The following is a 24,674-nucleotide window of genomic DNA, read 5'->3' on the forward strand; positions in this document are numbered from 1 at the left end:
CTAGGGGCTATATCCAAGGTACACCCTTTTACTTAAGGGGTCGCTGCTTCTAAAAGGTCTTACAATGTAATAAATTTACCCGGTTACCTGCCGCTCTATAAAGTAGTGCTATTGACACATCAAAATTTCCTCATTTGAGTTAAACTTGTTATACAGGCAACTCTACGGAAGTTTGTCAAATAAAGCTTTAGCTTTGTTTTTAGTCTACTATTTAGAAACAATTTCTGTTGCATATATGACTGCTCACAAATAACGGTCTTCTGCTACTCTTACATTTTTCTTCTCTTTGCACTTCAGTGATTTTAGATATTTAGAGGTAATAAGGAACATCTACAAACAAAATATATGTTCCTGTTGGTTTGCAATTTGGTCTTCATTATAGCCATTTGAGTTTCCCCTCCAATACAGAACACTCTCTTCTTGGAAAATGTTAATTTAGCAGATGCAACATTCTTCAAAAATACACTCACTTTACCAAAACCTTTTGACAGAAACCATGCAAAAGAGCAGATGTCAGTTCCAGCTCTTCAATTCCTTGGACAGTTATTCATTTCTGCTTCTTCCCCCCAGATATTCTCTAGGGAAACAGGCAGAGGCAGCTACTCAGAACGCTGTTTCCCAATTAAACCTGTTTTAAATGGTCAAGTTCCCATGCTCACATCTCCCCTAGACTTCAAGTGATATTTTCTTTCAGGTATCAGGCAGCTTAAATAGCATTGAGGAGCTTCCTCAAAAATAATTTTTTCTTCATGCACACCTTTTTTCCTGCTTTTTGTTAAAAGCAGGATGAACGTACTCTCCTCCTAATTTGCCCTCTACCCTAAAAAGGGCCCACAGGAACAAAATGCTGCATTTACCAAGCAGGAGCAGGGAAAGCAAGGTAAAAACTAAAGCACAGGATCAGACCACTTCTTATTCACAGCACAAAATCTTTACGAGTATTCCCAGACTCACTCACCAAACCTGCAGTAAGTGAAGGAGCAGACTGTCCTAGGGACTGATTTCTCATGCGGACCAGGTTTGAGGTATCTCCAGGTGGCTGCCATATCGTCTGTCCCACTCCACTGTGGACACTATTTGATAAGGGAAGCAGCTGTTTTCCTTTAAAAACAAAACCAAAATACTATCAGCTCATTTTTAAACAAGTTTGCAAGTTCAAAACACAATGCTGTAAACAAATACTGCATGTGGAGAAAAAGCATTTAATAAAAAAAGCCATTTAAAGGTTTTGGTAGGTTAGAACTTGTAAGTGCATACTACCTATGAATTCATTAAGTTCGATAACTATTTCCAAAAAATCTAGTTTACATTATGAGGTAGTGGGTAAATCCAAAACCTTGTAGAAATGGACTTTATCATTTTCTACTTTTCTATATTTCACACAGCTTAAAAAGGAAGCAATATTTACTGCCAATAACAATTTATTGCCCTATAGGAAGCGTTCATGTTGCAAAATCTCGAGTATAATTTTGAAAATTCCTATGAAAATGCATTCATAATTGTAAAATATTAGCTATTTTAAACTGTGTACCCATCTAGACATCCCCACTTTCCCCTGACATTGGAACATTCAGCAGTAGATTTCATGCACTGCGATTAGAATATAGTGTATGTTTAAACATTGCTTTGCTTTGAACCATGGATGGATATTTTCTGTCTAAAAAATTTCACTGTTCAGCAATATCATACTATCTTAAAAGCAATATATTCTGTAGCTTTCCCAAGTCTCCCTTGTATCTGATTGATTAGTGTAGACAGTAATCTCCCATGCTACAGGCACAAACAGCGAGAAGAGTAGTTCTTATCTCAACAAGTTCACACCATTGTACTTTACTGCAGGAAGTAAAGTAATAATTTAAAGGGATTTGCTCAATACATTTTTTTCTAGTCAATATAACACTCCTTTTTGAAAAATGTCAAGCAGTAAATTTCCACAATGAGAAAGAACTAAAGTCAAAGTAGGTCATATGTTGACTCCATCAAGCCTGACAGTTTCCTTTTATGTACAATGTCATTCACACAAAAAAGAGAAGAAAGATAGTCTTGTGGTTAAAAACACATAAGTGAAAAAGTCTGTAAATCTGGGTTCCATTATTAGCTTCCAGATGACTTCCTCTGTAACTCTGGTCAGTCAGCCTCTGTACTTCAGTTTCACTATCTGCAAAATGGGAGTGAAAAACACCTCTTTTCCTTAAAATTGGGACTGTTAAAATTACACACACCCTTCACTTCCAAGCATGGTCAAGATAGTTGCATTCAACAGATCATTACATGCTCAGATACTAGAACAGGAATCACAGGGGACTAAGACATTTGTTGCAATAAGTAGCAGGAAAAAGTCTACATCTTCAATCACATATGCTGCAGAAAAACACCTTTTTTCCCCCAGAGGCAGCAAGCTATTTTGCAAATTCAACTTCACCTTAGAATTAGATGTGAAATATTACATTCATTACACAAAAGTGGATAGAATATTTGGAAGACTGGCACATAATCCTAAACCAACCAGTTTGCATGCACAATCATCCATACGCTTTAAACTTAATTGCCTCTCCTGCAAAAAAAAATAGGTGGAATTATTTTTGGGATGGAGCTTGAAGCTAGAGCCTTGCCCTGCCATGCCTCAAGTCCTATGTACATTTCCAAACCCCACATTTAAAGCACATATGTAAACATCTACATTTCCTTTATCCAATTGGGTCAAACTTGTTGGGGCTCTTTTCCCTTTCCCGAATCAGGCTGCAGTAGATTGAAAAGTCATTAAGATTAAACAAGTTTTGGAAAACATTATAATTTCAGAAAAGAAAATGTACAAGAGTGTTATCTCCAAACAGAAAAATTATTTTTAAAAAAGAAACTGAACTTCTCCAGTTTTCCTGCTTCCTCCTACTTACTTTTCTTTGCTTACTTCTACTCAGGCAGAAAAAAAAAAAAAAAAATCAACCCTAACAGTACTTTCTTGATTCACTGTAATCAGACAACAGCTGTGTCATTAATAAACTTGTTCTCCTCGAGCAATTAACCTGCCTTAGAGAACAAACTTACGTGAGTGCAAAACATTATGAATGTTTCCATTTTTCAGAAACAAGCCACTTATTACAAATAAAACATTAAGACAAGGCCAAGCAAAAATAAAACATGCATACTTTACTGCTTATTTAATTCCATTACACTTAGCACCTCAAACATTAAAATATTTATCTTCCCCTGATAAAGGACAGAGGGACCAGGACTAGATGTATTTTCATAATCCTGTAAGTCAGGCCCATGCTGCTGCCAAAGGGGATGGTTTCACCCTCTTCCTCTTCCACCTCTGAGTTTCCAACCCTTCTTATCCTTGCACTGACATGCAAATAGTCAGCATAACCAGGGAGGAAATGGGCTGCAAGTTAACCCTACAGAGCAGCTGTGCTCTTCAGGCAGATCAGCTACTGCATTCTAGACTGATCATGCAGCTCTGTATGTTCTAATGCATCACAAACTTTGATGCCAGCTTTAAACAATTGTGAAATTATTCCCTAGCCCACATATGAAGTCTTTGAAAAAGAAAACTACTGAGTTTGGTCCTCTATATTTTGGCTAATTACTAGACTATGCTTGCTCCATGGTTCTACCAGTGACAAACTAAATTCTTTGACAGGGCTGAAGACAGTGTTCACAAGAAAAAAAAACAAACTTCATATAAACTGAAAAAGCATCTAGCTAGTAAACAGGATTTTTACTTTGAATCACAAAAGCCTACAGTGCTTTTGAAGCCAAAAAGAAACTAAATAATTCAAACCTGACATAAAAGTCATGTTCCCAGTAAGAAATAATATGGCAAAGTAGGCAACCTTACAGTCAGTGCTGACCTTAAAAAGTCAAAGAGGTGAGAATGCATCACTGTGTTGCCTAAAGCTCCACTGCTCCCATCTTTTAACTTTGCACATCTGGTCTTAGCTTCTAACTTTTCACTCTGGGCAATATACAGAATTTCACTCCAAATCCCATCTTCCTTTCACTCTTTTCTACTAAGATCTCTTTTTGCATCTTTCTCTTACATAAAGCATCATATGTCCTCCCAACAAGAGGTCACCTCTAGTTTTAAAGAAACAACTTGTCATTGCCTTTTATCACAACTGTTATGCTAACAAGTAATACTGCACCTTTAATGAATTGTCATACAGTCTTTACAAAGTGGCATACCTGACAAAGAACTTGCCAAACTACCTCTTCGTAGCTTGCAGTCATCTTGACTTAGCTGACGATGGAGCTTAGTTTTCCCAGCAGATGATAAGATGTCAGGATTGCTGAGCTTCCTGCAGCGTAATGGAGCCGACTCTGTTATCATCTCCTGTACAAAGAAAACCAAGCAGAAGTTTGTTAATGGCAGCTAAGTATCTGTTTTCTGAAATATACAATCTCCAAAGCATAAGAGACTGTTTAAAAAAAAAAAAAAGCTTGAAATTCTAAATCCCCCTCTTTTGTGCCACATATCTGCACAGAAAGCACATCACAAGAACCCAGTCAAACACGGTCCTTGAACATTATTGCTGTAAGGAATATCATTAATAATAGTCAAAAAGAAGCAATTACACTAGAGCAGTTATCTGCTCTTACAGTATGTAGGAAAAGAGGCTACTGAAAAATCAGGTTCAGATTTGATTCCAGCCATTCCTTGCTAAAGCAAAGAGTATTTTCTCCAAATTTCTTGAATATTTTATTCCATCCAGTCTCTGAGTAAAATACCTATAAAGAAACTGTTGCAATGTCTAATTGCAACCCAAAGTTCCTATTATAAGTTACAGCTCTACTACAAGACCATATGTACCCCTAAATAATAATTAGGATAGAGATCATCCTTTGTGTAACGTCTTTGTTATTACTATAAACCAAATTAGACATGTATTTGTTCAGAAACAACCCCACACATGTTCCTTTCACAGCATAGCAAACTTTCAGTTAAAATTGTAGGTAGAACAACAGCGAGCACAACCACAGTGCTTTCCTCACACATTAATTGTTCTGGAGGTGTCACACTCTCATTTCACACCCAAAGACGAACGAGGAGTATAGCTATCATACATGGATTTGAAGACAATGTGACACTTTCCACTATAGCCTAAATAGATGCACTTGGTCAAATTCTCCCTTCTCTGCAGCAGTGCAACATGTTCCACATGTCTTAATGGAGCACTCCATTTTATTTCAAACGTCTCTCATTAGCTATACAGCACTTCCAGCCATTATTATCCTCATCCGAGGCAGAAAATGAACCGAAAGGAACACTTGCCCTGCATGATACATCACCACACGGTTTAACATAATTTTAAATCATGTCTTCAAATCATGTTTAAATCAAAAATTAATTTACCAGTAGTGGGTTTTAATTAAAATTTGCAGATTCCAGTCAAAAACTATTTCTGAAGTAATTAATTCAAATCTATTCAGTCTACAGTGTTATGCCTCAAACTGTCAAATCTAGACCAGGACTACACACTCTAAAAACTACAAGAAATTGGGCGGGGGGGGCAGCGGGGGGAAGAAAGGACACAGATAAAGTGGTTTTCCATGGGAAAAAAAAAAATTGGATTTGAAATAGAATCCTCACTTAGCTCCGAGTCACTCATTCTCAACCTTTCTTAGACCCTATCTTTTGGCCTCATAATAATAAATATCTTTGTTATTTGTTCTAAGGACAGGAATGCTTTGCTCCCTATCTGCTTCAGTGGTGCACCTTTCACAGGTTGAGAGGTGCTGCGCTGATACAATTTCTTCCTCTGCTTATGGCTAGACATTCAGTCACCACACTGTCTAAATCAGGTCGAGAGAGATCTGGTTGACTTAACCATCAGTCAGTTCACTTATCCAGTTCATCACACAGCTGCAAACAGTTGTATTGGTGCAACACACACAAAAACAAGTGACCTGAGGTAGAGAAAACTGCTTGAGCTGGAAACTGCTTTCATCTTAAGGTTCCTCATAGACATCTTGGAGCAAAGAACCTCACGTTTTCATTTACCTCTGACCTTTTCCACAAAGGTACTGGATACCTTCATTTCCAACAGCCTATGCTTCTGTTTTTCTGTCACATGGAGAGCTGAAAAGACACCTACCACACTTTCTGTCTGTACTTTGTACTTAGGAGTAACCTAAGTAATTCTAAATTGCGACATGAGCAGTCCGCCAGCATGCCTCTGCAGGCTGCAAAGGCCAAGGGCAGAAAGTCTTCGCTGCTTCTATATGGGATGGCACAAAGTGGTTACACGTGTATGCACATCTAAGTAGACATACAAAAACATACACATGCACTTGGAATACGGCCTAAGTGCCTATAACATCTAAAATCTGTGATGTGCTTCCCAGTTGCGACAGTCAGAAATTACCATACCTCAAAATGGTATGGTCCTCCTCCTCACCAGGACTTGTACCACAAAGATACGAAAAGAAGAGCAGAAACGTAACAGCTTCCCACACTCACCAATCTTCTACAGGAGAAAAGCTTAGTACATACTACATATGGAAAATTCTTCACACGCTCTTTTTTTGTTAAGCACATTAAACGCTTCAGCAATATTCAGAAGGCTACAGAGCTGTTGAATGTTTTGAAGGATGGGACCTCAATCACATCCTTCAGGTTTATAAAGTATTAAACTCATTTTTCAAATATAAAAAAAAAAATCCAGTGCACTGTTCTGAGACAGCCTATTATGTTTTTAAAAATGCTAAGTACAACATGGTCGGTTTAAAATTTTGTTTTTTAAGAGCTATGCCTGTATTGTGTCAGTAGAACAATGAAGAGGGAAAGTTTTAACCTGGCAACAATAGAGATGTCTTTCGTAAGACTGTAATTTGTTTCACTCATCTATCAAAACTCAGCTTTAGTCTTGCAGTTCATAGACGACTACGTGGAAATAGCAATGGTGTATGTTACCACTCTTAAACAAGGAAGGAAAAAAACCCACAGGAAGAGATTTTTCCTTGTACTTGCCCCAATGCAATATGCAATACATACAAAGGACAGAAAAATCTTACACAACATTCCAAATCAATGGATAAAGAAACTTTTACAGTGACAGTGCAAAATTCTGCTTACATGCTTTCAAATTACTAAATTAGACTACCAGAGCAAATGGTTGAAGAACAATTACATAGCACAGACTGTCATAATTTTAAGGACCCCACTTCCACTTTTGAAAAGAAAGAATTCTTGCAGCTTTACAAATGAAAGCATATATTAGTAAGCATATAACTGAAACACTTCACTCACACAGGATGAAAAGGACTGTGAGCCTCTGTCCTTTAATTTCTTTCCAAGGGTGATAGAAAAAAAACTTCTTAGTTTACTTTGGCCTTGTGTCTTTTGACACAAGCTAAAAACCAGGCTCAAACAGCCAACTGAATCCTGCACAGTTTAGGACTGAAGACAAAAGCATCACACAAGGAATCTTGATTTGTTAGGCAAAGATTATTCCTATCGGTCCCTTCAAAGGTATACAAAAGTTTGGTCACATAACTTGCAACCACAGGATATAAAGAAGAATGGACAAAGCTTTTCTTGAATAGTGGGAGGCTCTGCATTTTTCATCTCAGTCACTTACACACTTGCACAGAACCACCATTAAAATAGCTGTGGCACTAGAAAGACATACAAGTCCGCTTCTCTTGCCTGAAATCTCCCACAGGGTTTATTACACTCAGCAAGATGAAGAATCAGACAGATATCAACAATAGGTGCAAAGACAAGAATCCAAATGTGCTTCCTGATGTGTAAGATGACACCAATATCCTACATTAAAATCCTGACCTAGTAATTTCACAATACAGCTCCAAGGAACCTTCTCCGTCATCTTTTCCATTCCATTGCACAGGAAAAGTCTCCCAAGCAATTCAAGAAAGAAATAAAAGAACACACACATATACCACTGCAGTGACCTTCAGCAGCTTTTTTTATTTTAATGTTCATTCAAAGATGCTGCAAGAGAGTGACACAGCACAGATCCTTAATCTACAAATGGCACATGAATACCAAAATTATGGGTGCACGTTGAAGTACTTCCTTGAATTGCCGGATGAAGTACCATACAGTTAGCGAGATGGATATATCAGCAACAGATGAACGTTAGGAAAAAAACCTTCTGACCTGTCTTTATGGCCTATATTTAAGATGTAACAGATCATACAAAGGAGCACTTCCTAATGTGCAATTGTGTTACAACTAACTCAAAAATATATTTTTCCTAGAAATCTCTACAACAAGCAAAAATACTCAACTGTGTCTAACACACATTCAAATCTGCAGGTCGAAACATATTAAACTATTAGCTGGTGGGGGCAGGGGAAAAAAAAAATCTGCAAAAAAGTTTTATACAAATAGGTAGTCAATCCATGAACAAGAAAAATGAGAAATCGTTCTTTTAAGCCTAACAAACACAATAACCTAAGGCCATCTGGAAGTGAATTCTAGCAAATTGTTGGAAGGAAGAAAAGAATGAAAATTTAAATACAATAAATTGTCAGAGAATACCCTAATATTACCCTATTTTGTAAGGTAGACAACCAATGAATAATGCAACTCAAGGATAACATGACACTTTCTGAATTTTTTTAAGCAATAAAAATAGTCAACACCAAAAGCTGCATTTTCTATTTTTTAATACGGTACTGTTTGTCATTTAAAAGATAAAAGCCTGTCTTGTCAGGATTGTGTGCACATATCTGAGTATTCTTTTTCTTCTCAGCCTTTCCTCATCAGTTTATATAATGAGTGTACATACCCTCAACAGAAGATAAATCTGATCCTGTCATTAGATCTGCTCTAATACACTGAAAAATAAAATTAAAGGCCTAGATGACAGATTGCAAACCAAATATCTGTCTAAATAAGTAGCAATTAATACAATGCAATCATAGTTTTTATCCTTTAGTATCTAGCACTGAAATTTGCCTTAACTTTCTAGCCTGGACATGACATGTTGAGGGAAGATGGCCAGCAGTTTACCAGGAAGCTGAAGTGAGCCCAAATGTGACCAAAATTGTAGTATTCAAATTTTTGAATAAGAACTTGCAACTAAGACTCTTCTTAATTGTATTTGCCAAACTCATGTACTTGCCAGCAGCATCCTGAAAAATGTCAGAGAGAGCAGAATCAAGGAAAATTACATTAAATCAACATAGCCTTTTAGAGGCTATAATATATTGGTTTACTATATCAACAAGGGAGAGAAGCTTTACAGAATATATTACATTATATAAAAGTGTCAGTATTTTAAAGACAGAAAAGAGTTTCGCAATATTTTTTCTCTTTAGTAGATTTATTTGAAGAACTTTGCAGTAAATCCCAACATTCCCACAGAGGTAAATATGTAAACTTAATTTAGTGACAATATTAAGTTTTCAAAATTACTGGAAAGCTAAGCATTATTGCTACAGTGATGCTTTCAACAGTTATACAGTGTAACATGCACATGTTTAACATGCTCAATACCTATAGCTTCCTCTGTACACTCATCTGCAGTTATAACACAGATGACACAAAAGTTACAAATTTAAATCCTTTTGTAAAACAAACAAACAAAAAAATCCCAGTTAAAAACAAACAAACAAACAAGGAAAAAAAAAGTTTCCTGAAAAACACAGGATCAGAAACCCATACTATGAGATACACCTTCCTTATCTTGCTCTTCCAACAGGAATAGTTTTTTTCTTGTTAACTCTTCAGGAAACAATTCCAAGGCACGTCTGACCAGAACAAACGAATTAGAAGCTTTAATGTTGTTTCAGCAGGGAAGTTCAAGTTGTTAACTTTGTTGCTAAGTGTTCCCAGCTGCAGGAACACATTTAAAAGCTTGTTAAAAAGCAAAAGTAAATATTTACAACTAGGTACACTATTACCCCGTCTCTGAGGGTCGGGTCGCTGAGATGCAGAACCACTTTATTCCTAATGGAACCACAGACTAGAAGACAAGCTAATTTGTGATTGAATTGTATCAGCTTACATGTTTGGTCCTTATATGAAAATATAAATGGCACCGCAATGGTTTACACAAGCAAAGTATTTGGTCCTGCTTCAGGACCTCCTTCTGAAGAGACAAATGGGTCATGTAATTCTGGAATTCAGCTTGTAAACACGTAAAGCCAAAATAATTTCATCTAGGGAAGAAAGTGCAACAGAGCCTCTACTAAAGTCTGTATCAAACTTTACAGAAGCTCAAATAAACCACTATCAATATATCAAGACACAAAACCCCACTAGAAGCTCACTAGTTACACTGAAAACAAAACCAGTCTGAACACAGACGCCGCATGTTAAAGGCCACATCGATCCTTTATAATTGGTATTCTAGCATGAGTATTTCAAACATAAAAAGCTTGTACAGAGGAGGGAGATTAACTCCTGGCCAGATAAAAAAAACATTAACAGCTCTATAATTCATCATTCTGTACATTAGAATCCTGTCTACTGTAAGGATTAAAAGAATTACAAACAAAAAAATGTGATTTGTAATAAAATTTGGTGTTATAAAACATCAATAACACCTTCTCTCTGAAGATTTTCTTCCATTAAACTCAGAAGACATGCCAAGCATTTGATGTGTCCCAACATTACCGATCAGTATTACTGCAAGTTCTCTGTAGCATCCTACGCATTATCCAACACTAATTTATCTTCTATATTCCTGTCTATTAGATTTTATACAGTCAAATAAAGATGCATGTTTAGATTTGCTAAAGACCATAATCTACATTATCAGCAAGCCAAAACTTTCCTCATTTGCTGGTTTCTTGCAGACTTATTCAGAAATTACTGAATTAAATTCACAAAACACTGAATTTAACATCTTTTATTATAATTATGCTGTAAAGAAAGACTAGAAAGGGAACTACTTAAGGAACCAGGCAAGCAGCAGAAACACAGCTGTATCTTAAGCTGTGCATATAGAAAGACCTATGAATTCATACTGGCTATAAAATCACAATCATCAGAACATTCTGTAGGGTGCCTTGAGTTGCTGCAACATTTATGCTATTTTTTTTTTTCAATGAGTGAGCTTTCAGATCTCCAACTGTATTTTTGTTCACATTGCAAACATTGTCTCACTGTTTCATTCACAGGCAAAGAGCAAAACAACATAAAATACCTAGTTATACTGTGTAAATTCTGTTTAATGCCTATAAACAAGGCAATCAAGTCATAGAATCATAGAATGGTTTGGGTTGGAAAGGACCTTAAAGATCATCTAGTTCCAACCCCCCTGCTATGGGCAGGGACACCCTCCACTAGCCCAGGTTGCCCAAAGCCTCATCCAGCCTGGCCTTGAACCCCTCCAGGGATGGGGCATCCACAACTTCTCTGGGCAACCTGGGACACTGTCTCACCGCCCTCACAGTAAAAGATTTCTTTCCAATATCTAATCTAAATCTACCCTCTTGCAGCTTAGAACTGTTACCCCTTGTCCTATTACTACACTCCCTGATAAAGAGTCCCTCCCCATCTCTCCTGTAGCCCCCTTCAGGTACTGGAAGGCTGCTATTAAGTCTCCTTGGAGCCTTCTTTTCTCCAGGCTGAACAGCCCCAATTCTTTCAGCCTGTCATCATTTTCATTGGGAGTGTAAACTCCCTCTGCTTTTCTACAGAGACGAACAAGACCTAGCGATAGGTTAAAAGTTGATTCAACTTACATAAACAACTGCTTCATATCATTAGGACCTGGAAGAGAGTTTCATCTCATTTGATACATAACAGACAGGAAGCTCCGGGTCACATTTCAAAAACTGAGAAGTTATCTGTATTTATATTTGATACTCAGCCTAAAATATAGAATTTTCTATGTCTAAGGCACAAATAAAATATATTTAAAATTAAAATGCTAGTTGAAAACACAGTTTGGCAAGCAAACAATACTACAGTGTATTAAAATGTGTATGCTGTATAAAAATGACTTATTTACTAACAGTGCACAGTTCTAATCTTCTTTTGAATAAAGCACTTTCCAAACAAAAATCTGAAGAGTCATTAAGTTTGAAGTACAGACTCAAATAAAAGTCTCTGTTGGTCCAGTATGAGATACAGCCCTTGAAACACTGTCCCAAGACTAAAGGGTCTGGAAGAGAGAAACCCACAAACTGCTGTTCCAAGGCTCATTTCAAATGAAGCTGTCTACAAAAAAAAGGTAATTCATGAACTCAACTTTGGCACGGAACTGCCCAGGTGAGTTGAAGGGGCTTTTCTAATTAGACACTCAACGACTATTTACAGATGTGTCACACAATTTTAAGACTTGATCTTAATTTATAAAGCTCACTTGAACAGAGCACACCGCACAGAAAGAAAGCATGAAACAACAAAACACTACAGGAATTCTCTTTAACCAGGCTGCTTTTTTTGCCCAGGATGCTTTTATACATCACAGCCACGACCTGAACAGTAGCAGCAGTGGAACTATCTGAAGTTAAACAGAGATTAGTGGAAAAATAAAACAAGACACAATGGTCTGCTAAGAGTCAGAACACCTTTGTTCATATACATGACAAAGAAAGACCTCGATACACTTTAACCCGGAGTTACCATTACTGAGGAAGATCATTATTTGCAGAAGGAAAAAATAAATACTTTTTTTTGTTTGTGACAGTGAAATTTCCAATCCTTTGGCATCAATATTTTTGTTCCCATGAACCATTTGGAATCTTCTCAATTCCTACCACAAATGAGATAAGCACATTAATGCACAGTAAAAATAAGCAGCACTTACGTGAAGCTCTCCTGAGAACAAATTTTCCCTCAAACTCAACAGCAGATGTACATGTATGGAAGGGGAAAAAAAAATCAATCGTTCGATTATAAGACTGTAAATAAAACTTCAAATGTCTTTATACCTAAAGGAAATGACGTTAACCTTTGGAAACACAACAAATGACTAATCCATAGCTCTTCTTAACAGAAATCACACAAAATGGCAAAGATAAACTAATTCACAATCCTTATCAATGTCTGCACAAAGAAACAGAATCTCTATAGTCTTGAAAAGCTTCTCCTCACCAACCAGCATAATCCAGTTTCATCCCAAAGAAACAACAGCCAAATTTTTTTCAAGGACAAGCCACGTATTTCCTTCCTTCTGCTTGAAAACAAAAACAATGCCCAGCTGTTAGGTTTATGAACATCACCAAGCCTCAAGCTCAAACTGAAAGACCACAGTCAGCAGACACTTCTGCTCAAGTCTCTGCTAAACCGGCAAAACAATGCTGTAAACAGATTCTCCTCTGTCCTAAAAACAGGGATCAATGCAAAGGTCGAAGAGCATACAAATAACTAACTGAACGCCCAATTTAACTTTCAGGGTCACGTATTTTTGCCACCATCTTCACACTGCATAGGTCCCATTTAAGTCACTTAATAAAACAGAGAAAGATGTTTTTGCTACTAATATGTCACTGCATCCATTTATGCCTAAACGTTTAAACATCTAAATGCCTACAGTCACCACATTAACTACATAACTCATTTATCAGCTTTCCGCTAAAACAGTCACTATAATTTTTTTGTACTCTCTGATCTTCTGGTGCTGTTCAGAACATTTAACATCAGTCCCAACCACCTGATTTCCTTTTAAAGGTCTTTTCTAAGGCTCCATATTAAAATACTATTTTAATGATAATAAAGTGCTTGTAAATACACTGAAGATTAAACCGTGTTATTTCAGTGACTAATAAACTGGTTCTAATTATTAAGCATTCAATTTTTGATACTGCATTTCTTTGCTTTGGGGCCTTACAACAGCTTCTTTAAATAAAACTGGGGTCTCACTCCATTTCAAATCGCAATCATCAGAAGAGCTGTAGCTAGCCCTCTCAGCTAGCCCTCAGTGAACAGAGGACATGCATCTACCAGGAGATTAACAGAACCACCATCAAAAACCAATGCAAGACATTGAAGTATTTCACTGCCTATCAATGCATTTTTTTCCCTAACTAGTTCCACAAGTCTCCATCACGTACTCTCTCACAATTTTGCCTTTCCAAGAGTTTAACACTTGCATTAGTGAAGTTGGACTCTTTGGGTCTTTTACATGCTTCCTCAGAAAGCTCTGAAAGCAGCACAAAGGACAAAGACATCTACACAGTTTTGCTGATTTGTATACTTCCTTTGCAGACAAATGCAATTTGATGATTCTAAGCTGTATGCTCTTCAATGCAAAAAGAAGCAAACCCCAAGTCTAAAACCTGGGATAACTGGAAATCAACAAACACAGGGAGACAGCCTTCCTGCAAACACGGAACCACACTTAAACCATTTGTAGACTAGAAATCAGGTCTTTATGTAGTCCCTCTACACATATATGACTCTCAGTGTCATGAAAAAAGCATGCGTAAGCAGAAGTATCAAGTTCCAGTTACTACACAGAGTAGTACCAGGAAGGCATATTAGAAAACTATTTTATTTTTAAATCATTCTTATTGAGCTCAAAGCATGACAGCTGTGTATTTGAAGGAAAAAAGAAGAATATGCTTGAGCATCAATTAATCAATCTGACAAGCACTACATTTCATAAAAATCTTCAAGCTTCCTGAAATGCAGTTACGATACGTTTTCACAAGTTTTCATCCCACAGACAGTACCGAATTCCCCCCACTCCGTAGTGGATGTACCTTTTGCACTTAGTTTTTGTTCGGCTGGATTAGGAAGACAAAGTGTCTCAAATTTGGGTCCAACCATACAAATAATTTAGTGTTTAGTAAAACTGCTTCCTATATGTTGCAGGCCAGCATTTATTTACCATTGTAACCATCCATATTTTCTATTCTGTCAGGAAAGACAAAGTGATCTGTGAACTCTTCCATCCAATCCAATAGGGAAAAATCAATGGGGATGGCAGGACCTACAAAATCTTAAAAAAAAAAAATCCTGATGTGCTAGCAGTTAACATATCAAAATGATAAATACACATAGTGTACACTGAGCTAATTTCCATAAGACAGCTCACAGTCACTGCAAGAAATTAGGGCTAGCAGAATGTAGCTTCATATAAGCAATAAATGTGTTACTGGAAATCTATCTTGAGTGGATTGCTGGATGGTCAGACAATCTGCAGATAATGGAAGCAGCACTCCAGAAGTGCACTGAAATTCAGGTTCTTATTATAACTATTGTTCAGCATTTTTACTATTAGCAGAATTAGCTGAAATGCCAAACACCTACAAGAGTTTCAGAAATACTAGCATGACACATTAAAGGCCAAAAAAAATTATTTAAGTGACATTCAATTAAGTAGTTAAAGAAGTTACTTAGCTGTGTACTGTTGAAATTGTTTATGGTAGATTACTGGTGACACATCGAAGTAAAAAAAAATTTGAGAAAATCTTCCTGTATAGACAGTTCATGAAGACGTGTGGACTGAAATTGAACCAGAAATTACATTTCAAAAATTCTTAAACTCCTCTCAGTCTAACCTTAACAGTGCTATCTGCTTCTGGAAATTTAAACAGGTACGTCAAATGTTTTAAAGCACCATCTTGTTTTTGCATTCTTTAAAATCCAAACCAACTAAAAGGCTTTAGAAAGTATTTTATTGTTCAGTTGTTTAGTTTTTGTGTCACAAAAAGTGAAAATATTTACAATACAGTTCTAATAGGAAAGGCATTATTTTTTCCTGGAAAGAAACAGAGCATTGTCCTATTTTCCATATAAATAATGGACCTCCGTTAACGCTAGAGCAATTCCAAATAGCAAAAAAACGACACGCTAGACAGCTAGTCTTTTTTAGTATTGCTAGGCTTTCAGTCTTGAACCCTCCTCCTTCACTGCACTGTCATGTGTAGTTATAACAACAGAACATTCGAAAATAATTTCTGACAGATTACTAGTTTTGGGGTTCATGGGACCTAAGCTGCAAATTAGATAATATACTATCACAAAAAATACAGCTCAGAGGAAGAACAAGTAAAAAAATGTTCTCAAGCAGATTTTAAAGTTAACAGCTATTTCACAACAATGCCTTCAGATCTTTCTAATACAGTGAGATACCACAGAGCACCAACTTCTTATGGCCAAGAGCGACATCTACCAAGACATCAAAAACCAGCATATTTTCCTCACCTGAAACTGATTTTTTCACTTCCTTGCAAAAAGGTAGAAGTTCTTTGAGTGACTAAGGACACAGCTTCTTCCTCCAAAGAGCAGCATTTTCATCAGGCTTCAAATAGCACTACATCACTACAAAGAGACACTAACCACAGCACATCATCATTTGATGTGGGAATGAAATTGCTAAGACTATACATGACCTGTCTACTTAGCTTGGTTCTTGAGGAACAAGGTCTTGACGGGTGATAAAGCTTTTTGGTTTAGTCTCAAACAGTTCACTAACCTGGTGGTCTTCACTGCTTCCTTAGCTTCAGATACTCAGGTTCCATGAATAAGAATTAAATAAGAGGAAAAAACCTTTTCTTTTAAATAAATGTCTGTCATTGTATCTATAATAATCCAGTGCATTTCTTATAAGCACCAAAGCTATGGTGGCTTACAGAGCACAGAAGTCAGTTCAGGCAACAAACATAATCTATCAGATAAAAATAAAGAACTGCCTCTTCCAGAGGCTCTAAGAACTACCTTGACAGGCAGGACAACATTCACGTTCTTTGTGCAAGGCGGCGAATGAGCTTGCTCAAGAAGTTAAGTCAACTTCTAGGCATAAAGTCAGTAACACGCACCCATTCCGCCAACACAATATGCATGGATATTACTTGGTTTCCCAAAGCTTACAGTCATGAATATATCCACAGTCTTCCTGAGTGTTTTGTAGATGCCTTATCCTAACCCCTGGGCAGCACCCCACTATTATCCTCAAGTGCTCTGCAAATACTAAGTAGCAGCAGCTTTTCCCTTCAAGCTAATAATTTATTATGATTATAAAGACAAGTAGTCCCACAACAAATCCAGCCACTTCTGCTCCTTCACTCCTATACTCCTTTTGGACAAGAAATACAGTGCACTGCAGAAGTCAGATGCAAATCATGAGCAACATGAACACCTACATATTCATAATCTCTCCACTGCCTGCTTAGCTATTCTAATATGCAAGATATGAAATTAATGTGACTAATACACAATATTTGCTCTTACTCTTCACTTGTGACAGGAAATTGAAATCTCACATCAGTGAGCTGAATCATCTAAGCTGCTGATGCAATGTCTACCTACTTATTGACTTACACAAATCAATTTAAACAAATTAGGTTTGTCTATTAATATTCGACTTTGAGGGAGGTGATGTTTTTATTATATCAGGCCAGAGAAGTGCCATATGCCCTCTGGCTCTATTTTGCTATTACCTAACAAGCCCATGGCAGAATTGGTCACTTGACTCTACGTTCCTTTTGTCTCCTTTTAGAGGAATCTTTTGGCTAAATTCTGTTATTATCAAACAAGCACAGTGCAGAACTGATCACTTGACTCTCTTCCCCTTTGCCTGCTTTTAGATTTCTTCAGTCACTCTCCTCCCCGCCCCGTACTTCTAAACATTAGTAAGAACATAAAAGTGAACTCAGAGCAACAATTTGCTGGCAGCTGCCATTGCTGCCTGATCAAAATACAAAAAGGCAAAACTACAACTAATGAAGAAGCCAAGCAGGAGTATCTCTGGCATCAACAAGAATCAGCTTATGGAAGGCAGTGAGACATACCTGTAGGACATTGAGAGGTTTGTTCTTTCTGGATTCTTTTCTTGCCTCCTCAGGAAAAGGATAAAGAAAACAGAGACAGAACCGCACATGTCATAGGGAACAGCTCCTTCTTCCACAGCTATGCTCTGGCTTCATCCCTACCTTTATTTCTCCACAGAGAAGGTGATAAACTTATGAAATTAAATTCTGAGGACAAGTAAGAATGCCTGCCAGCCAACCATACACTCTGGACTCTGGTTCCCCATATTAGAAGCTTTATAGACTAGAACTTGGGACCTTCTTACTAAAAAAAAAAAAAAACCACTGTTATTTTTTGCTGTCTCCCTGTAATGAGAAAAAGAGCTAGACAGCAACAAAGAAAGGGAGATGGGAAAAGGAAGTCTGAGGTCTACAAACAGTAACTAAATTTTTAATGGTATGTCACATCCACAGCTTGTAATTTAGGAGCCTTTGCCAATGTCTCCCTTAAGACTTTCTTTAGCTTCCTTTGTGAAACAGGCACAGGGCAGAATTGCCCTAAAATCATCCCTAAATGGCAACAATAGGTACCTGGAAGTATTCAGGTAAACAGATGGTTCCTGATCTTCTAGAATTCAGCAGCAGACCATCCTTCCTTTGACAAGAAGAGTCAATGATGCTTACAGGACATATTTGGCTATGTTTAATCTATACTTGCTTTTATGGAATCTGTAATGTGAATATTAAAAACTACACTTCTTTGCAAATGCAAACACGTTGCTAGCAATACATACACTTGTTTCTGTTTATTTGCTTGAATTTTGGAAATAAACTTCCATCTTATTCAGATTAAGTTTCATCCCAGCTTGTAGGTTTTGATATGAAGTTAGAAGAAACAGCTTTGAGTCTTGTGAGCTGTTAATCATGGGGTCCACAGCTGGGGGAGCAGAAGAGGAGCTGAAACAGAGCTCTGATCAGCAGCCTGAGAGAGGCATAGGGAAAGCTCAGTAGCAAAATGCCAAGGAACTCCAAAAGCTTGCTTTTTTACCTATGAAACAAAAGGAAGACTCACGATAGAAATAAACAAAGACCACCAAACTGTTATACAGTCTACATACAGGGCTCGGCACAATAGAGGTACCGCCTTTAATAGCGCTGATGGCACTTAGAGGGAAAAGGAAAAAAGAGCCAATGCTTATGATATTTGAAGTACAGAAGTTCTGATTAGGAAAAAAGAAAAATCTCTTCAATTTCCAGGCTTGCCATGCAGCAAGGAAAGCATGGTAATAGCTTCTTTGCAGCTGTGAAGGCAAAACAAATCTGACTAGCACTCTGGGGTTTGGCCAGTTTCTCCCTGCCGGTCACTGACTGCTTTCCAAAAAAATGAACAGGGTGAGAAGTCAGTGTAAAAGATCATTTGACACTCCTTTAAGAAAACAAAAAAAAAAAAAAAAAAAGACAACATGAAAAGGGGAATAAGCTTTCTAACGTAATGTTTCTAAGTAGTCTTGGACCAATTTGCACAATGTCCTGACTACAGGGAGTAGAAAGATCCACATAGGCATAATGTGATAAAACTCTCTCATACCACACTCCCAACCACAGTAATGCCATCCCCAAAACGTAGTATCAAACAGTAGTGGAGAAGTAACCTCATCTGTGATCACACTATTCCAGGCTGCTGCCAGAATACTACCTATTTTTGGTGCACACACTCCAAGTACAATCAGGGGGAAAGCACAAAGTGCTGAAAGCAAAAGACCTCAGTGTCTTCCGTTCCAACTGGAGCCAGATTTTGCATTTCAAATACTTATACATGGAAAAGATATTAGATAGTAGAGAATTTTTACTGCCTGTGCTAGCATAGGCATATTCCACAGCTGAAAGTTGGACAGTAGACAAAACAAGCCTTGAAATAAGATGCGGTTTAGTTTCCTAACTGCGGGAATAATTAAACATTGGCAGAGCTTTCCAGAAGAGGTGACAGACACACCATGATCTAAGGCTAAGATAAGATCAGTTTCTAGGAGAGATGTTTTAATGTATCTTTGAGGAAAGCTCCACAGCCTGCACATGTGGGGAAATCATACTGGATAACCACAGCAATTCGTTTTGGCTTCAGGACATACAGATCTACAAAGTTTCAAAGAGACATGGAAAGGAAGGAAAACTTCTGCTACTCTCAGAAAGTTTGTAGCACTACAGTTCCAAATTACTACAATAGTTAAATTATTTGATTGTTCAGTCAGTTACCTTGTTCAAAGCTCAGGAAAAACTTTTTATCAAATGCAGGAATGACAAAATGTGGTGTATGGGGAACACATAAGATCAGCCTTCTCCAAGTACATCAAAATTGACTACTGGAGACAGTCTGCTGCACTGACTGCCCTATAGAAAGGGCTCCCCCAACACAAAACTAACCAGGACTAAGGAGGTTTTAAATCTTTCTCGATGTTATGTATGCAATGTGTCTGTTGGCATCAGACGAACATTTCCCATACAATGAACATACATGCAAGCAGGGGAGCATCCAGGTTTAGCAACGTTTCAGTCCAACTCTCCGTCAGCAGGAGCCAAGTTAAACTTTATACAAGACAAAGGATTCGTCTAACCCAAAAATCCTGCCTCTACAACTTGCCGTCCCTCTACCAGGGGGCGTGCTGAGATTCTGCTACTGTTTTTCCCTTCATCTCTTTATTATCCTACAAAGTCACAAAGTCATGGAATCTACTCGTAAATCCTCTCTGACATCCATAGCAAGAGGAGACAGAAGCTTCACAGAGGTGAGGGTAAAACGCTGACAAGCATGGGGTCTGTCCTGTCACACCTCCAAGCAAGGCACCACTGGACAGCACACACTAGTTCCCTGGATGCCACCAGAGCAGAGGATGCTGTTCAGTGATACTCAGTGCCCAGTGTCCTCTCTTTTTACTCTTTTGACCCTCAACTTCCATCCCCCTAGACCTTCCACAATACCTCAGCTTTGCTCTTATCTGTGTATTATCCCCCTGCTTTCAGAAGACAGGATTCAGATTTGTTAGGGACAGGCTAAAACCCATTCCTTATGAAAAGAAAAATAGCAGAGGCATTCTCTACAGCCAAGTAAAGGGAAGCATCATGTATCTGCCCTGTTCTGATGTTCTCTCAGAGGGTAGTTAATTTCAGATGTTTTCCTCAGGTGGATGCAGCCTGCCTGTTTAATAATCTTCACTAGATCCCTCTCCCAGCAATTCAACTATGAATGCTTTTTGCATCCATTGCGACCATGGACAAAAAAACCCACACGTGTATTACCTTTTGCATGAAGATTCTCTTTTTTAGGTCTGACTCCTAGCTTAATACTAGAGGAAACAGTCATTTGCTGTTTGCTGTCTACCCTCTACATACCAACCATGGTCTTGCATACCAACCATGGTCTCCATCATAACCCCTTAAGTCACAGCTTTCAGACACTGAAGAGTCCTTTATATAAGAACCTTGACCTTTGACTACTACCTGAAGTAGAAAATGGTAATAAAAGCACTTCTGACAAATATTGGCTATGATCCATGTGAGATCTTTCACAATAAATATCACAATGTCTCAAACTAATTATGTAAGTGTGATACGGAAACAATCTAATGCTTAGAATACGCATCTGAATGAGAGTGACTGTCACTCCTAATCAACAATAACTTTCACCTCAACTTTCCATTTTTCTCCTTCGATGCACTCAGCAAACATGTTATAATTAAGCTGATATTTTACAGAAACCCAAGTAGGCTGTGTTCAACAAACATGCCCTCACTCAATGAAACTAAACCATCATGGAATAAGGAGGACAATTCAACGACAAATTAATGATTAACAGATACAAAAGCAGAAACTGTAACAATTCGCCTTTTTCCCAAAAAAAGGATCACCAGTGAAGTCTCACAAGGATCTGTTCTGGGGTCGATACCTTCAACATCTTAAAGCAAAAATCTCCCAAGGAAGCTTAGCACTTACGTGACAGAGTTTGCTGACAATGCTTAAAGTTATTCAAGGTTGCAAAAGTGATGGCCAAATATCTGAAGAAGACCTTAATGACACTGTTTAAGTGGTCTGTAAAATAGCAGATAAGATTAAATGCAGATAAACGTAAAGTGATGTACAGCATAAAAAAAATCCTACATTTAGATACACAATGACAAATTCTGAACTAGCTATTACCACTTAAAAGAGTGATTGTGGAGTTATCATAGACAGTTCCACAAAAATGCCAACTCCACGCTTAAACATTGTCAAGAAAAAGCAGGTAGAAGATTAAAGAATAAAACCATATACACTATATAAGTTCACAACGTGTCATACGCTGAAATACTGTAGCCAGTCCTGGTTATTGTTCCCCAAACTTGTTCCTCTGATCCCTTCATCACCATCTCCAACCAGAAACAGACCTGGAACAGGTGCAAAGAAAAGAGCAAGGACAATGAAAAGGACAGAGTCACTTCTTTCTAAAACTCCTCTGGAAAAGTCACAGGCAAGGGCTGAGGAATAAAATAAAAAAGTTATCAAGCCGTTAGCCACAGAGAAGAACGTGGATCCTCTTTTTCACTGCTTCTTCCAACACAAGAATTAACAAACAAGCAGTAGAAAGTGCAAAGACAAACAAAAAGAAGTGGTTTTTCCACACAAAATGTGTTTAAGCCTTACAACACTAAGCCACAAGATGTTGTGGATGCTACAAGCACACATGGCATCAAATACTGATTGGACAAATTCACAGAAGAAAAAACCCACTGGGGGCACTAAAAACAAATATCACCTCTAGTTCCGGAAACCTGCGAGCCACAAATTACTGGAGGCTGGGAGAGGTATTTCCTCAATATACACTATACTCTGCTCCAAGCATCTGCTTTTGGCAGCTCAGAGAGGCAGGATAGTGGGCTAGAGGAATCTTCAATGTGATCAAGTACAGTCATTTCTATGTTCTTACGTAACCCGTGAAAAAAAGTGAAAACATTAACTGTATGTACATGTCAGAACTATAACTACAGCACATTAACGGACCAGATTTTCAAAGGCCTGAAGGTCAGTACAGTCAGTGATTAACTACTACAGTCACAGTGTGATAAGTACTTTTTCCAACACTAGAGTAGCTTCATCTCCCCCAACCACAAACTTGTGTAAATGTATGGCAAACAAACTGTGAAATCTGAATTTAATTCAGAACAGTTCCCTGCAGCTGTGCACACTGTAGCACTGGTACAGCTGAGGACATACAACAGGCTTGGAAACAACAGGGCTACTTACATCAGAAAAGGCCCCAAAGGAAATATTTGTCAAGCTACAAGATACATCAGTGGAAATGGAGTATCACACCGTCTTTTGCATCTCAGAAGGCCCTTTCCACCACATCCACACTACCAACTCCTGATGTTTAAAGAAATACTGAATTATTTATATTAAAGACAGAAATGCTGTGAGTAGACTTATTTGTGCTAAACAGCACAAATTTAATTAAATTAAATTTCTCCAACGTATCTATTTATTTACAGTTGCTTACCACATTTACAAAACTTCCACCACTTCAAATGGAAGACAAAGGGGGAGAGAGGGGGAGAGGTTCTCCCTTGAAGTTTGGGGGGGCATCTCACACAGGGTGAGTAGAAGCTCTCTTTGCTTGAGCTGCAAAACTCCTCAAAGATTCCATCACACTCAATACTCGCCAGCACATAAATAGCTGTTCCTACAAGTCACATCAGGTCTTAGTCAGAGCATCAAAGCTAAAAACCAACTGGCAGTATCTCCCATCAAAAAGCCTTGTGCATTTCAAAAACTTGCATTTCTGAATCTGCTGCCTTTCCTGTTTTGCAATGTTAATGTTGTTTTGATGAAGCTTCCTGAGTGTTCAATACATTATACAGTAGGTAGGTGTTCTGTATGCATGATTTATAAAAAGCTTAGTTCACAACTACCAAGAAGGAAAATAACTTCCTCCAATTTCCATGTCAATATCGTTTACAATGTCAAAACAGTACAACAAACACCTTGCTATTGCTTGGATAGCTCTACCAACCACTACTTAATGGACAGTTGGGAAGAAACTAAGTCACCTCTTCTGCTTTTAGATTTTTTTTTTCCTGAATAAGGATATTACTGTTCTTTAATTGTTTCAGGAAGTGATAAGCATCAAAAGCAGCAGCGCCTCTTAACCACCTGGCTTAACAAGGCACTAGAGAATAACAAAAACAAATAATAGAAAAACAGAGCGCTCTTCTTCCAGGGCCCAGTCTGAGAAACCTACATTCAAGAGATATCCACCAGTCAAAGCCAAAATACAATTCTCCTATAATTGAAGGCAATGTAATGCAGCTTTTCCAGAAAAAGCTAAGAAATTATACTAAAGAAAATGAGTAAACCTGTGCATCTGCAACAATGATGTAAACTGAAGACACCTTTTTGACAAGAAAAGTCAAAGAGCCTAGTTTTTCGCTTTGCTCCTAAAAATGGCAAAACAAAGCAATGAATTACTGCATCCTGGGAATCTTCACCCTTGTGATACTTTCTCCTTCTCTTCCAAAAAAAAAAAAAAAAAAAAAGCATTAGTTAGCATTTACATTTTTCAACTGGTAAGTCTCAAGCCCCATTTTTCTCTCTTGTAAAACTAAGAATATCAAAACACTTCAAAACTAAGTTTAAGATCTCTTGGGTATCTCATCCCGTGTCCCTAAGCAGCAACCAGTAGATCCTTTTTTTGTGGGGGTGAAAGACATAGAAGTGGATACGGCGAACTTACCCATTCTCACTTATAAAAAGCTGGTGCATTTTCAAATATCTGCAAAGGTATGTTTCCTAAATAAACCAATTCTGCGTTAAGAATTAAGACCTAAAAGATGCCGGAAAATCCATCCTACTTACAGTCACAATTAGGAGTGACCTAGAGAAGGTTACGAGCGAGACACACTCTGTCAGTGTGAATACCAGCACGCACACAACCCCAACTAGATTTCACCGCATCCTCCCCGCTTCTCCATCGGCACGCAGGCAGCACTTCTGTCACCACCACGACCCCCCTTACCGCCCACCCACCG

The 24,674-nt window shown here is 37.9% G+C and overlaps 1 protein-coding gene across 1 annotated transcript; it reads right to left on the bottom strand.

Moving 5' to 3' along the window:
- Positions 1-958: 958 nt before the first annotated feature.
- LOC104464640 (microtubule-associated serine/threonine-protein kinase 2-like) lies at positions 959-24,383 on the bottom strand (the record flags this gene model as incomplete). Its single annotated transcript, XM_010077407.1, has 5 exons — positions 24,380-24,383; positions 21,952-22,127; positions 21,007-21,114; positions 4,186-4,333; positions 959-1,101 (listed from the first exon to the last, which is right to left on the bottom strand). Coding segments are annotated over exons 1-5 (579 nt in total), but the record flags the coding sequence as incomplete, so codon positions are not given.
- Positions 24,384-24,674: the final 291 nt, after the last annotated feature.

This window comes from Pterocles gutturalis, unplaced genomic scaffold, assembly GCF_000699245.1.
Source record: "Pterocles gutturalis isolate BGI_N339 unplaced genomic scaffold, ASM69924v1 scaffold41608, whole genome shotgun sequence".
NCBI classification, from domain to species: domain Eukaryota; kingdom Metazoa; phylum Chordata; class Aves; order Pterocliformes; family Pteroclidae; genus Pterocles; species Pterocles gutturalis.